The sequence below is a fragment of the Leptodactylus fuscus genome, chromosome 3 (assembly GCF_031893055.1).
Source record: "Leptodactylus fuscus isolate aLepFus1 chromosome 3, aLepFus1.hap2, whole genome shotgun sequence".
Taxonomy (NCBI): domain Eukaryota; kingdom Metazoa; phylum Chordata; class Amphibia; order Anura; family Leptodactylidae; genus Leptodactylus; species Leptodactylus fuscus.
Window position 1 is genome coordinate 235,300,867 of NC_134267.1, and position 13,495 is coordinate 235,314,361.

Genomic DNA, 13,495 nt, shown 5'->3' on the forward strand with positions numbered 1-13,495 from the left:
TAGTTCTGACAGGATGTACCGGTACGTCCAGTCAGAACACAGTAGCTGCACGGAGTTCGTGCAGCTGCTGAAGCTGGGAGCTGGCTGTAACTTCAGCTGGAGCTCCCAGAGAGATGGCAGGGAAGGTTTATTCTCTTCCCTGCCATCTCGATCGCTGTGTATACAGCGCTCAATGAGCACTGTATACACGGCTATGGGCGCCCTCTGACCCAGCGGTCACGTGATCCGCTGGGAGCAGCATCTTGCAAGAGCTGCTGAGTCCTACAGGACCCAGATCAGCTCTGTATACCGTGTATACAGCTTGCAGGAGGCTGGATTCCTCCTGCAACTGAGGCTAAATGTACCAGCCCCAGTTATAGGAGAAATCAGCCTCTGTAACAAAAAAAAAAAAGTGATCAGATGTCCCCAAAGGTCTCTTATCACCTTATGGGGACACCATCTGAAAAAAAAAAAAAAAAAAATGTAAATAAAATAATAAAAATAATAATAATACGCTAATAAAACGCTGTTATTAAAGGTTATAGCCCCACCCCCAACGACACCATACAAAGTAAAAATTACCGTAACGGAGAGGAAAAACTATATTATAAAGTTTTTCAGTGACACTTTGTGTTATTAAATAAAAAATAAATAAATAAATAAATTGAAAACCAGACACAATTTCCCTCCTATTATTTTTATATTTTCCCAGATATAAAAAAAATTAAAACACATTTGAAAATAAAAACAACATAAAAATAAAGCCCTCCGTGTCTCCGAAAAAAGACGCAAAAATTAGTTGACTGAGACATACGAGAACAATGTTACAGCTCTCAAAACCGCACATACAAAATAAACCTAAAATGTGTCTGGTCCTGGAGCACAAATTGGCCCGGTACTGAAGTGGTTAAAAATGTATCAACTACGAGGACTCTCAATCTTTACATTTCATATCCACTGGCAAATACGGTACAAAAAAATATATTTTTTCTACATGTGACAAGGGAAGGACAGAGTCAATGAGGAGTTATGTAATAGTCTCAGGGCAATTCAGGAAGGTCTTGCCCATTCAGCTTGCATAGTAGGAGAAAATAAGGATATGGGTTCCAGTTAATAAAGAGCCAGGTTCTTTGCATAGTTTGCCAAAATTTTGGATCCAACCCAAAATTTTGGGAGTTCACTACCAACAAACCACTATTAAACTTCGGGATTTGAAGAGACCACAGAGTAGAAGAAATGGAGCCCAAGAGTAGTTAGATAAATATAACAAAGATTCTCACTCCTCTGTTCTAGACTCTGTTGTGGCATCTGGTGGTCCTTTGGCGTCCTCTTCAGACCTTTCCAGGTGCTGGAATGACATCAGTGTCTTGACTTTGGTGCACTACCCATGACTGGTGTAGAACAATGACAGGCTACAGTCATCCCCTGTGGCCACTGCCATCATTCTGGAGTCCAGAAGAGGCTGAAAGAGGACAGTGAGGGATTACTAGACATGGCAATGGAGCTTGGCAGAGAGAGTAAACATTGTAGACATTGTAATAGTGGAGTGATCAGACTAAATGATGTGGCAGATATTATATTGAGCTAGATCAGATTCTACATTTCTACACAAGTATCAGTGTACAATAAAAGGTTGAGTCTACAGATGGGGAAATCTCTAAAGATTTGGTCAGTTTCAGGTTCAAGTGGTTCGGGACCAAGGTTTGTTTTGGATTAAACAATTTTGGTAGAAACAACAGCTTAAATTGGCTTAACACATAGTATATAAATAAATAACACGTATAAAACACTCTTAGGCTAAGACCCCACAGTGCATAAACACAGCTTTTTTTGTTGCAGATTTTGTTGTGGTTTTTTGAGCCAAAGTCAGGAGTGGATTGAGCAGTAGGTTGAAATGTAAGAGCTTCCTAAATATTTCCCATTCAATTTACGGTCACTCCTAGGTTTGGCTCAAAAAAACGCAGCAAAATCTGCAAAAAAATAAGCTGTGTTTCTGCAACGTGTGGCCTTAGCCTTAGGGCTCCTAGGAACCTATCTATAAAACATAGTGTAGATTACTCTTAGGGCTCCTAGGAACCTATCTATAAAACATAGTGTAGAACACTGTCAGGGCTCCTAGGAACCTATCTATAAAACATAGTGTAGAATACTGTCAGGGCTCCTAGGAACCTATCTATAATACATAGTGTAGAACACTGTCAGCGCTCCTAGGAACCTATCTATAAAACATAGTGTAGAACACTGTCAGGGCTCCTAGGAACCTATCTATAAAACATAGTGTATAACACTGTCAGGGCTCCTAGGAACCTATCTATAAAACATAGTGTAGAATACTGTCAGGGCTCCTAGGAACCTATCTATAATACATAGTGTAGAACACTGTCAGGGCTCCTAGGAACCTATCTATAATACATAGTGTATAACACTGTCAGGGCTCCTAGGAACCTATCTATAATACATAGTGTATAACACTGTCAGGGCTCCTAGGAACCTATCTATAATACATAGTGTAGAACACTGTCAGGGCTCCTAGGAACCTATCTATAATACATAGTGTATAACACTGTCAGGGCTCCTAGGAACCTATCTATAAAACATAGTGTAGAATACTGTCAGGGCTCCTAGGAACCTATCTATAATACATAGTGTAGAACACTGTCAGGGCTCCTAGGAACCTATCTATGATACATAGTGTAGAATACTCTTAGGGCTCCTAGGAACCTATCTATAATACATAATTTAGACTACTCTCAGGCCTCCAATAAACCTATCTAACCAATTTCTAACTCTCTAAGCCAAACACAGCCAAAATTATGTGAGAGTGAATGTGACTTGTATGTCTATAGAAAAAAACAGAGGATAAAACCTCAGAATTTAACCATACACTCTGCTGACAGTCACTTTTACGCATTTAAAACATTCCTAAAATTATCTTTTTTAGGGGAAAAGGGTGTTTGTCTGTGTTTTTCTTTTATATACATATGGTGTTTATATTGCAAAAAACTATGGTTTTGTGGAAAAAGTAACCCATTCTGATGGCTTGTAAGGGCTACAGGAGCTTATTGTTATTTGGGAGACACATTTCTGGTTGTGAGCCAAGTTAAAATTTCTTTATAGGAGCTGATGTAAAATTATTATTATTATTATTATTATTATTATTATTATTATTATTATTATTATTATTATTATTATTATTATTATTATTATTATTTATTTTCATTATTATTATTATTATTATTATTATTATTATTATTATTATTATTATTATTATTTATTTTCATTATTATTATTATTATTATTATTATTATTATTATTATTATTATTATTATTTATTTTCATTATTATTATTATTTATTTTCATTATTATTATTATTATTATTATTATTATTATTAGCCAACACTATGGCACCAACAATGTGCTATAGAGGAATGATATGATGGACCAGGCCACAGGACATATCTGTCTTTGTTACTGTTGCAGTCTGGCTCATACAGCACAGATATTCTCCATCACTGATCTGTACCACTATCTGCCTGTAATTGACTGAATGTTATTCTAATTCTCCTAAGCGTCTCCAGCTGTATTGCAGATTTTGCTGCAGTAAGTGCTGTGTATTGCTAAAAAAAAAAGAAGAAATGAAAGACAGAGTCCATCACTCTGCCACAGTTAATGTCTGTTACTGTCATATTAGCATGGATGACAGCAACGGACATTAACAACAGTAGAGGGAACCCACACAGTTAGACCATAGCTCTGGATCTTGTCCTAGACCCAGAGCCATGGTCTAACTCTGTGGGTTCCCTCTACTGTTGTTAATGTTAATTAGTGATTATAAATTGTCCTAGCCCCCAAATTTGGAAGTTTTTTCAGTGTTTTTTTGTGTGATGTAAAGATGCATTATGCGATCATAGTCAAGATAAAGCCTGTTAGATCTGTAGCCCTCAATTTCTCATTTCCTTTCAGGCAAAACCTGATGCAAACTCGCTTGCTGAAATTATTTCTTTCTATTTCCATCAGTCAAGTTACCGGATAAAAAGGTTTGCATAGAGAAAAAAATATTCCAAGAATTTACATGAGAAATAGAAACAGCATCAGGATAAGAGATCCGAGAGAACCCGATCCTCACCCAGAGCTTACGAGACCGGGGAAATCTAAGACTTCATTCCACATCTCCATCTTAGAAGAAATAAGATCATTGCTGATATGATGCATTCTCCTCTTGAATATACACTTATATCAGTGCTGTATACTGTGTGCTTAGCAGGGATCTTGGTAAATACGGTTATTTTGGCTGCGATCTTTCTAAAGTGGAAAACTCAGAGATGTCTTCCCACGTATTATAAGATCCTGATCTGCTTATTGATGTCCAGGAGTTTGCATCTTCTCAGCTACTTTTTCGGTTACATCATTTCTGTTTTCTCCTCATGGTCTTTGCTAGACACGGTCTTTATTCTACCACTAACCATCAATTTAATAATCCTTCAGTTCACCAATCTCTGGTTCGCCACCGTCCTCTGTGTCTATTACTGTGTGAAGATTACAAGTTACAGCTGGAAGCTTTGGATTCTCTTGAAGACCAAGCTCTCTACACTCGTCCCATGTCTCCTTCTGGCTTCTCTGCTCATTTCAATAACTTCTAGCCTTTCATTTTCTTTTCATGCTCTTAACTTGAAGCCGCAGAATGTAATGAATGGGACAAATATGACCGGATACAATGTTGCACCTATTAACTTCCAAGCACAATCCCTGATAACTCTCCTAGGATCCTGTCCACCATTTCTGATATTCTGTATCACAATCTTCCTCTTACTTCATTCTCTATGGACACACACCAGACGGATGAGGGGCTCGGGGTCTGAATTCCGAAGCCCAAACTTAGAATCTCACTTCAGTGCTGTGAAGAGTATGAGCCTCTTCTTATTCTTACAGATCATATATTTTATCACTTTGAATTTTGTCCTATCCGGCAAGATCCAGAATGAAACATATGTGGGAATACTCATGACAGTAATGTTATGCTCCTCTTCATTATTCCATTCCCTCTACATCATCTCATGTAATACTGAACTAAAGAAGACTTGTATCTCCATGTTCCATGTTCTTACAAGAGCCGTCCATTGTTAGATTTGTTTCCTACCAGTGTACACTTGTCACTTGTATCTATTTCATTGTATTGTGGTGATCATTCATGTATAACAAGCTTGATCTACAGCAATAACGTATATACTATATGTTCAATCAATATAATTTGAGTTTTTCAACTAACACTATTGTTTAATATTCCTAAAGTGCCTATCTATCTCCTATCTATCTATCTATCTATCTATCTATCTATCTATCTACCTACCTCCTATCTATCTATCTATCTATCTATCTATCATCTATCTATCTATCTATCTATCTATCTATCTATCTATCTACCTACCTCCTATCTATCTATCTATCTATCTATCTTCTATCTATGTATCTATCTATCTATCTATCTATCTATCTATCTATCTATCTATCTCCTATCTATCTATCTATCTATCTATCTATCCATCCATCTATCCATTTATCTGTATGTAAATTACAATGTACTATATGAGAACATAAAATATCTTAGAAAAGGTCAAACACATCTTCCTCATCTTCAACCAGTCTGTAGCCCTCCTTTCCCTGCCTATAACCTATATGTAAATGTTAGCAAACATTTTAATTTTTTTTTAATCAAATCTTTATTTAACATATAAGTGGCAGCAGGGGCATAACTACTGGGGTAGCAGCGGTAGTAGCTGCCACAGGGCCAGGACACTAGGGGGCCTGGTGGCAGCCACTACCACTGCAGATTTCCTTTTAATAGGCTGTTACCTGCTGGAGTAACTCCAGCAGGTAACAGGGTCTTTTTACTACAGCATCGGATGCTACCTGAAGATGGATACGGAGTGGAGAGAAGCTGCCTCCTCCACAGTCCATCTTTTAACAGTAGTGAAGCCAGCAATTGCCGGCTTCACTACTGTCCCCAAGCAGGGGCTGCCTGCTGTCTGGACCCTTGCCTCCCAGCACTTACATGGTGACAGTGGGCAGGAGAAACTTCTATCCCCAAGCTCTGATACCTTGTACCAGCATCTATCCTAGTAGGTTACAGGACCTGTGACATGATGTCATCAAAGGTCCTTTAACCTACTGAGATAGAATCAGAGTCTTGTGTGGGTGGAGCTATCCAGATTATACAAGTCAGTGTACAATGAGGGAAAAGATTTCTGGCTTCCTGTGAGTAAGAGGGGAAATGGGGGTGCAGACTGTGAGCAAGAGGGGTACATGGGTGTGCAGGCTGTGTGTGAGAAAGCCTTCACCCCCACCCTCCCTTTCTAACATACAGCCTGCACACCCATATACCCCTCTTGCTCACAGTCTGCACCCCCATCGCCTCCTTTTGCTCACAGTCTCCACCCCCCCCATTCCCCCATAAGTGAGCAAGAGGAAGGAATGGGTGGTGCAGGCTGTGTGTGAGCAAGAAGGATAAATGGGGGTGCAGGCTGTGAGCAAAGAGGGTGATGTGGGGGCATAGGTTGTGTGTGAGAAAGAAGGGGGAATTGGGGTGAAGGCTGTGGGTGAGCAAGAGTGTGGTGGAATGTGGAGTTCCCTGCTCCACATCACCCTCTTAATCACACACAGCCTGCACCTCCTTTCCCTCCTTGATCACACACAGCCTTCACCTTCGTTCCCCTCCTCTTGCTCGCACACAGCTTGCACACACATTCCTCCCTCTTGCTCATACACACCCTGCACCCTCTTGTTCACATACAAAATGCATGCCCACATACAACTCTTGTGGGAGGGGCCATGTCAAAAGTTCGCGACAGGGCCCCACCATACCTAGTTATGCCACTGAGTGGCAGCTATACAAACAATAGGAAACAACTTACAATCAAAAGCCTATAAATGACATGCCGCCAAACTAGATGCGGTGGCATAAAATAGAGTGAACATATATGTAATTTTAAATTTTATGGGGAGGAGGGGGTAGGTTAGGGGAGAGAGAGGGGGCAGAACAAGTAAGTAAGGTCAAGGTCAACCTCAATAACTCAATGAGGAGGTGACGAAGGGCAGCCAGAGGAGCCCGTGTCCACATCTCCTAACCCCCAGCATGTAGAAAAATGGCATGTATCATATCACAGTCCATCAGTATATACATCAGTACAAAATAGTAACCAGGTAGCAGAATCAGGCCCCAGGATAATGGTAACTGGGGAGGTGCAAATAAGTAGACAAATAGATAGAACATCGGTTTGGCATAGGTAAGCACAGTGTAGATCAACCTAAGTATCTGTAACATAGGTATCTGGAACACAAGTATCTAAAAGACAACAGGAGCTCGCCAGAGGGCGCCCAGTGCAAGGGCCTATGAATGGCCCATAAATCTGAGCCAGGGAGCCCACGGAAATAAGATAAGATAAGATAATCCTTTAATAGTCCCACAGTGGGGAAATTTCAGTATGTTACAGCTGCATAGTAATACAGATACATGATAATACACAGTAAATATTACAGAAGTAGTAGACACACATATGCTGAGAAAGATATGCTAGGAGTCCATAGCAGCTTAGGAACAGAGAAGAAAGAAGGAGGACATTCATAATCATTAGTTCTCTGTGCGGAGTGATCTTCGCTTGGTCTGATGTAGATTATATAGCCTGGTCGCGGTTGGAAGGAAGGACTTGTGATAGCTCCTTCTCACACTTGGGGTGAAGCAGACGGTTACTTACAGTGCTGCCAAGTCCCATCAGGGTCCCATACATGGGGTGGGATTTGTTCTCCCGCATGGAGGTCACCACAGACAGTATCCTTCTGTCACCCACCACCTGTACTGGGTCCAAGGGGCTCCCCAGGACAGAGCTGGCCCTCCTGATCAGCCTGTCAAGTCTATTACTGTCCCTGGTTGATATACTGCTCCCCCAGCAGGCTACACCGAAAAAGATGGCTGAGGCAACCACAGAGTTGAAGAAGGCCCTAAGAAGTGTCCCCTGGACTCCGAAGGCCCTCAGCCTCCTGAGCAGGTAGAGTCTGCTGTGGCCCTTTCTGTGCAGCGCCTCCAGGTGATCAGCCCAGTCTAGTTTATTATTGAGGAGCACGCCCAGATACTTATAGGTCCTGACTATCTCAATGCATGTCCCCTGGATCTCCACCGGGGTTACCAAATGTTACCAAACATTCTTAGACTCTACGAAACCAATAAATAAAAAGAACTGGTTCACATGAAAGAGGGGAGGAAAGGAAGCTGTATTATCTGTAACCTATTTTGCACCTCCTTGTGGTGCCCAGCACTTTCTCTCCACCTCCCCGGTGACCTCATGGTCCGTGGTGATGCCAGTGTATAATGCAGCTAGTCAAAATGGAAACAATTTGGAATATTTGGATTGAACCCGGCTCAGCACAAGTCGATTCGCCTCTCTCTAGTCCATATAGGTATATCACAAGTTTCTCAAAGTAACATGAGGTTCTGACGAAGGGATATGCTAACGATGTGACTATGTAACTATCCTATTGGTGTCAATGTGTGGGGGATGGGAAGGAGGGGTGCAGTCGTTCAAGGCTTTAATTAGCATGCCGTGATATTATGTTGGTTTAATACGAAATGATGTAGGTTGATACCTGAGATCGGTGACGTGCGGAGATATCTGTACAGAGATTATGGCAAATACAACTGTATGTCTGACAACACAACTTTTAATAAAATGTTGCTATTTAATGTTTTGTAATTTTATGCTAAGTGTGAACATGTCGCTATGTTTCTGCTGTATCATCCTTGTAAGTGGGCGTGGCATTTACTCTGTTGTTTCTAGAAGGTGGGAGGAGTTAGCAGGTAGCCTATCAAGCCTTTAGCCAGTCTTAGGATCAAATTAGGACTCGGGAAAGGGCCCTTCAATCTAGGGCCACCCTATATTTTCCAACATGGAGGAGTAGAGGGAAGGAGGAGCAGATGTCACTCCCATTTGTGTCGTAGAAAGCCCTATAGGTAGATGCTTTATTTCAGAGTCTCTGCCTACACATTATGTGGAGCTAGAAGATTATTTCATTAAAGTGAGTAATGAGCACCATCTTAGTAACTTATGTCTGATTCTTTTACAAAGGACTATAGAATATGGTGAGTCTGTCAGCAGTAACTTCAAAATATTCACAGTACCTTCATACGAAAATGAGGTGCGGGGGCAGAAAATTAGCTAGAAGGGAGATGTCTAGTGGAAAAAACGTGGCGGGAACACATCACAGTTCTTCCCGAAACACTTTGAAAAGATATTTCACAGTGACGTAACTACCGGGGTAACGGCTGTCACCGGGCCTGGGATATTAGGGGCCCCGCGACAGCTGCTACCACTGCAGTTTTTTCCCCGTTACCGGCTGGTGTAACTCCGGCCGGTAACAGGCTCTATTTACTTACCAATTCTGGAAGGAGCCGGGATCAGTAAGAAACGCCACGGGCCCTACAAACACTATTATTATACTCGGGGGACTTTTTAGACCCCCGAGTATAATGATCCGAGGTCCAGGAAAGGTAAGAGAACATAAAAAACGTGTTACTTACCTTTCCACACTCTGGGCAGGTTCGGGCGTACTTCTGGAAGCTCCCTGACATCACATAACCCGAGACGCAGGTCCCGGTCATGTGACGTTCCAGGTCATGTGACATCCCAGACGTCATTAAAGAAGGCCGAGGAGTGCAGCGGAGCGGGAGATAGGTAAGTAATAGAGATGAGCGAACAGTGAAATGTTCGATGTTCGAAATTCGATTCGAGTAGCCGCCCAATACTCGACTGTACAGTATTCGGCCAATCAACACTGGTTCTGCCAGAGGCTTGTCTGTGAAGATGCGGAGTCTAAGATCGGACCAGAATGGAGACTGCTATGGACCGATCTTAGACTCCGCCTCTTCCGGGAGAATCAGCGTTGATTGGCCGAATGCTGTACTCTGTATTTCTATGCCGAGATGTAGCAGTGGTGGCCGTGCACTCAGTTTGGCTACACCGGAGATGCAGCTGAGCTGAGCGCATGGCCAGCACTGCTACACTGGAGATGTGATTCCTGCTGCACACTCAGCTCTGCTGCATCAGAGATGTAGCAGTGCTGAGTGTGCGCTGAACCCTGCTGCATACTCAGCTCTGCTGCATCAGAGATGCGCTGAACCCTGCTGCACACTCAGCTCTGCTGCATCAGAGATGTAGCAGAGCTGAGTGTGCGCTGAACCCTGCTGCACACTCAGCTCTGCTGCATCTCAGCAGAGCTGAGTGTGCAGCAGGGTTCAGCGCACACTCAGCTCTTCTACATCTCTGATGCAGCAGAGCTGAGCACACGGCCAGCCCTGCTTCATCTCCGGTGTAGCAGTGCTGGCCGTGTGCTCAGCTCAACTGCATCTCCAGTGTAGCCAAACTGAGTGCACGGCCAGCACTGCTACATCTCAGCATATGAATGCATTGACCAGCATTGATTGGCTAAATGCCATACAGAGTACAGCATTCGGCCAATCAACGCTGGTTCTGCCGGAAGAGGCGGGGTCTAAGATCGGTCCACAGCAGTCTCCATTCTGGGTTGTGATTACACAACTCTGCACTGGCATTGGGAACGATCAACAGAGGCTCACTCTCTGGGGTGTGTAGAGCTGCTGGGTTCCTTGGCACCTCACGGGTGTATAAGTATGCAATATGGGACCAGTACCGGATCCAGATGTGGATGAGCGCGGTTCCTCACTTACTGGACCATCCACATCTGGATCCGGTACCCGTCCTATATTGCATCAATTCAGATGTGACATTTAGACTGGAAGGCAATGTAGCGATTTTATAGGTCAATGTTTCACCCTTTAACAGAAGTTACATCATGAATTGGCGAGTCAATCTACATTTCTGGTTTTATTCTGTCACAACTTAACGCTATTCCACCACAGGCCACTCGGCATCTCTCCTGTTTTTGTTTTTTCAGACATCTGAATTGATGAACTTTTGGTTTTACATATTTGTTTAAAACCTCAGAATCAAAACTTCCTTTGATGTCTTAAAATTTTTGTTCCCAACATCTTACAGGTCTAGCAAAGATTAACATTACAGTTAGCTAGTTAAAGTTTTTTTTTTTTTTGTAGGACTTATATATTGATGAGCTCTACTTAGGACACGTTATCAAGAGAAATGGGAGAACCTCTGAAGACGTGCTTCATCTCAGAATCAAACGAGTCAACCCTCCGATTCCTTTTGATCCGGACTTGTTCAGGTAGAACCAGAAATGAAATTGTTATTCTCTGGGGTCTGAAGAGTAATAGGGGAATGTAAAAAATAAAAAAAAAAAACTTCTAAATTAACTAGGGTTGAGCCGATCTTGAGAGTTCAGGATCGTTTTTAAAATCCGATTTCAGATCATTTTCCATCCGAACCCGAAGCCAATCCTAATGCAAGTCAATCGGATTTTTTAATGATCAAAAATCGGATTTTAAAAACAATCCTATTCACCACACAATGTGGAGTCCAAAAATTGAAGGCTTCAATTTTTGGACTCCACGCTGTGTAGTGGTTGAAAAATCTGCCGGCTACTTAGTCCCCCCTGCTGCCTGGTTACCTGCACAGATCCGCTGCCGCTTCCTGGAGCTCTGGGCTGTTCTTCTCTGTCCTTTCTTCTCTCATTCAGACACTGGCAGAGCACCGTGCACACCCCACCTCCGTAGGCTAGTGTTACTAATGCAGGGAGTATGTGGGGCTTGTTGTGGCTCTGGAGAGTGTGGATGGGTACAGGGCGGGGAGACATGAGTGCCCCCGCCTCCTTAGGCTAGTGGAGCCTAGGGAGGTGGTGGTACGCATGGTACTCTGCCGGCATCTGAATGAGAGAGGAGAGGACAGAGAACAACGGCCCTGAGCTCCGGGATGCGGCAGCGGTTCTGTGCAGGTAACTAGCGTTGAGCTATCGAAATTCCGTTCCCGATCTTTTTTAGGCAGGATCGGAACCCCATTACGATAGTGAAATTTACTTGATCGCCGATCGGGATCTGATTTTTTCCCATCCCAATCACTCAACCCTAAAATTTACATTCTCTTAACTCATTTGGACCTAGTCTGGAACTCTCCCTGGGTCTTCTTCTGGCCTCCACCAGCCTCCTGGGTGATGTCATGAGTCCCATGCTTACCACTGGGGACTGTGATTTGGCTTCAGCATTCACATAGATGTGCCAAAGCAACAAAAAGTTACTTACAGTTACTTGTCACTTAGAGTTCACCAAGTGATGAACAGCCAAAGGTTTGTATCTGAACAACACAAAACCTTTGGAAAATTTGGGTTGAAGGTGATTGAGTACAAACCAGTTTGCTCTTCTCATCGGCATCAGGAAGAGATCTGTCTCTTCATAAATCTGATCTACTGGTGTCCTAGGTGTTAGACCCCAACTGATCATATATTGAATAAGGACTAGAGATGAGCGAACACTAAAATGTCCGAGGTTCGAAATCCGATTTGAACAGCCGCACACTGTTCGGCTGTTTGAACGCATTTTGAACCCCATTATAGTCTATGGGGGGAAATGCTCGTTTCAGGGGAACGCAAAATTCGATAAAATTATACTTTCCAAGTCCACGAGTGACAGTCGGGCTGGATTCCCCTTGAAGCGCCCCTGCGGCGTCTTCCAGCTGGAATTCACTCTGCCTAGGCATCGGGGCCTAGGCAGAGCCGACTGCGCATGCACGGTCGGCTCTGCCCAGCCCAACGCCTGAGCAGAGCCGACTGCGCATGCGAGGGCATGCCCGCGCATGCGCAGTTGGCTCTGCCTAGGCCGGATGCCTAGGCAGAGTGAATTCCAGCCGGAAGACGCCGCGGGGACGCTGCGCGGAGAAGACTTCTAAAGGTAAGAGAAGAACCAGCGTTGATTGGCAGAATGTATAGCATTCTGCCAATCAACGCTGGTTCTGCATCGAACCTTAAACTTCGAACAGCTAGTAGGGTTTGTTCGAGTATGAGTATTTCGAATACCGTAGTATTCTATCAAACACCTACTCGATTGAACACTACTCGCTCATCTCTATTTATTAATATTTTTATCAGACAGGTTACCGGAGAAAAAGTTTGCATAGAAATCAATCATATTCAGAGAATTTACATGAGAGATAGACACAACATCACTATAAAGAACCCAAGAGAACCTGCTCCTCACACAAAGCTTACCAGACCTTGAAGATATAAGACTTCATCCCACATCTTAGAGGAAAACCAGATCATGATGTATTCTCCTCTTGAATATATCCTTGCCGCCGTGCTGTATACTGAGTGCTGTGCAGGGATCCTGGTACATGGGACTATTTTGGCTTCTATCTGCCTGAAATGGAAAACTCTGAGATCTCTTCACACCTATGACAAGATCCTGATCTGTTTATTGATGTCCAGGAGTTTGCATCTTCTCAACGTCTTCATCAGTTACATCATTGCTTTATTCTTCCCACGGCTTCTGCTAGACATGGTCTACAAAGTGACAGTAAATATTGAGGTCATGTTGTGACAGGTAGAGAC

The 13,495-nt window shown here is 43.0% G+C and overlaps 1 protein-coding gene across 1 annotated transcript; it reads left to right on the forward strand.

Annotated features, from left to right (window-relative positions):
• The first annotated feature begins 4,186 nt into the window (after window positions 1-4,186).
• LOC142196954 (taste receptor type 2 member 39-like) lies at window positions 4,187-12,374 on the forward strand. Its single transcript, XM_075266926.1, has 3 exons — window positions 4,187-4,987; window positions 11,094-11,221; window positions 12,152-12,374. The coding sequence occupies exons 1-3, from the start codon at window positions 4,187-4,189 to the stop codon at window positions 12,372-12,374; spliced, it is 1,152 nt and encodes a 383-aa protein (XP_075123027.1).
• The last annotated feature ends 1,121 nt before the right edge of the window (window positions 12,375-13,495 follow it).

Coding starts and splice junctions, on each gene's coding strand:
- LOC142196954 (XM_075266926.1), top strand. CDS start 4,187: ATGCATTCTCCTCTTGAATATACACTTATATCAGTGCTGTATACTGTG. Junction 4,988..11,093: donor ATGTGGGAATACTCATGACA/GTAATGTTATGC, acceptor TTTTTTTTGTAG/GACTTATATATTGATGAGCT. Junction 11,222..12,151: donor TTTGATCCGGACTTGTTCAG/GTAGAACCAGAA, acceptor ATTTGGCTTCAG/CATTCACATAGATGTGCCAA.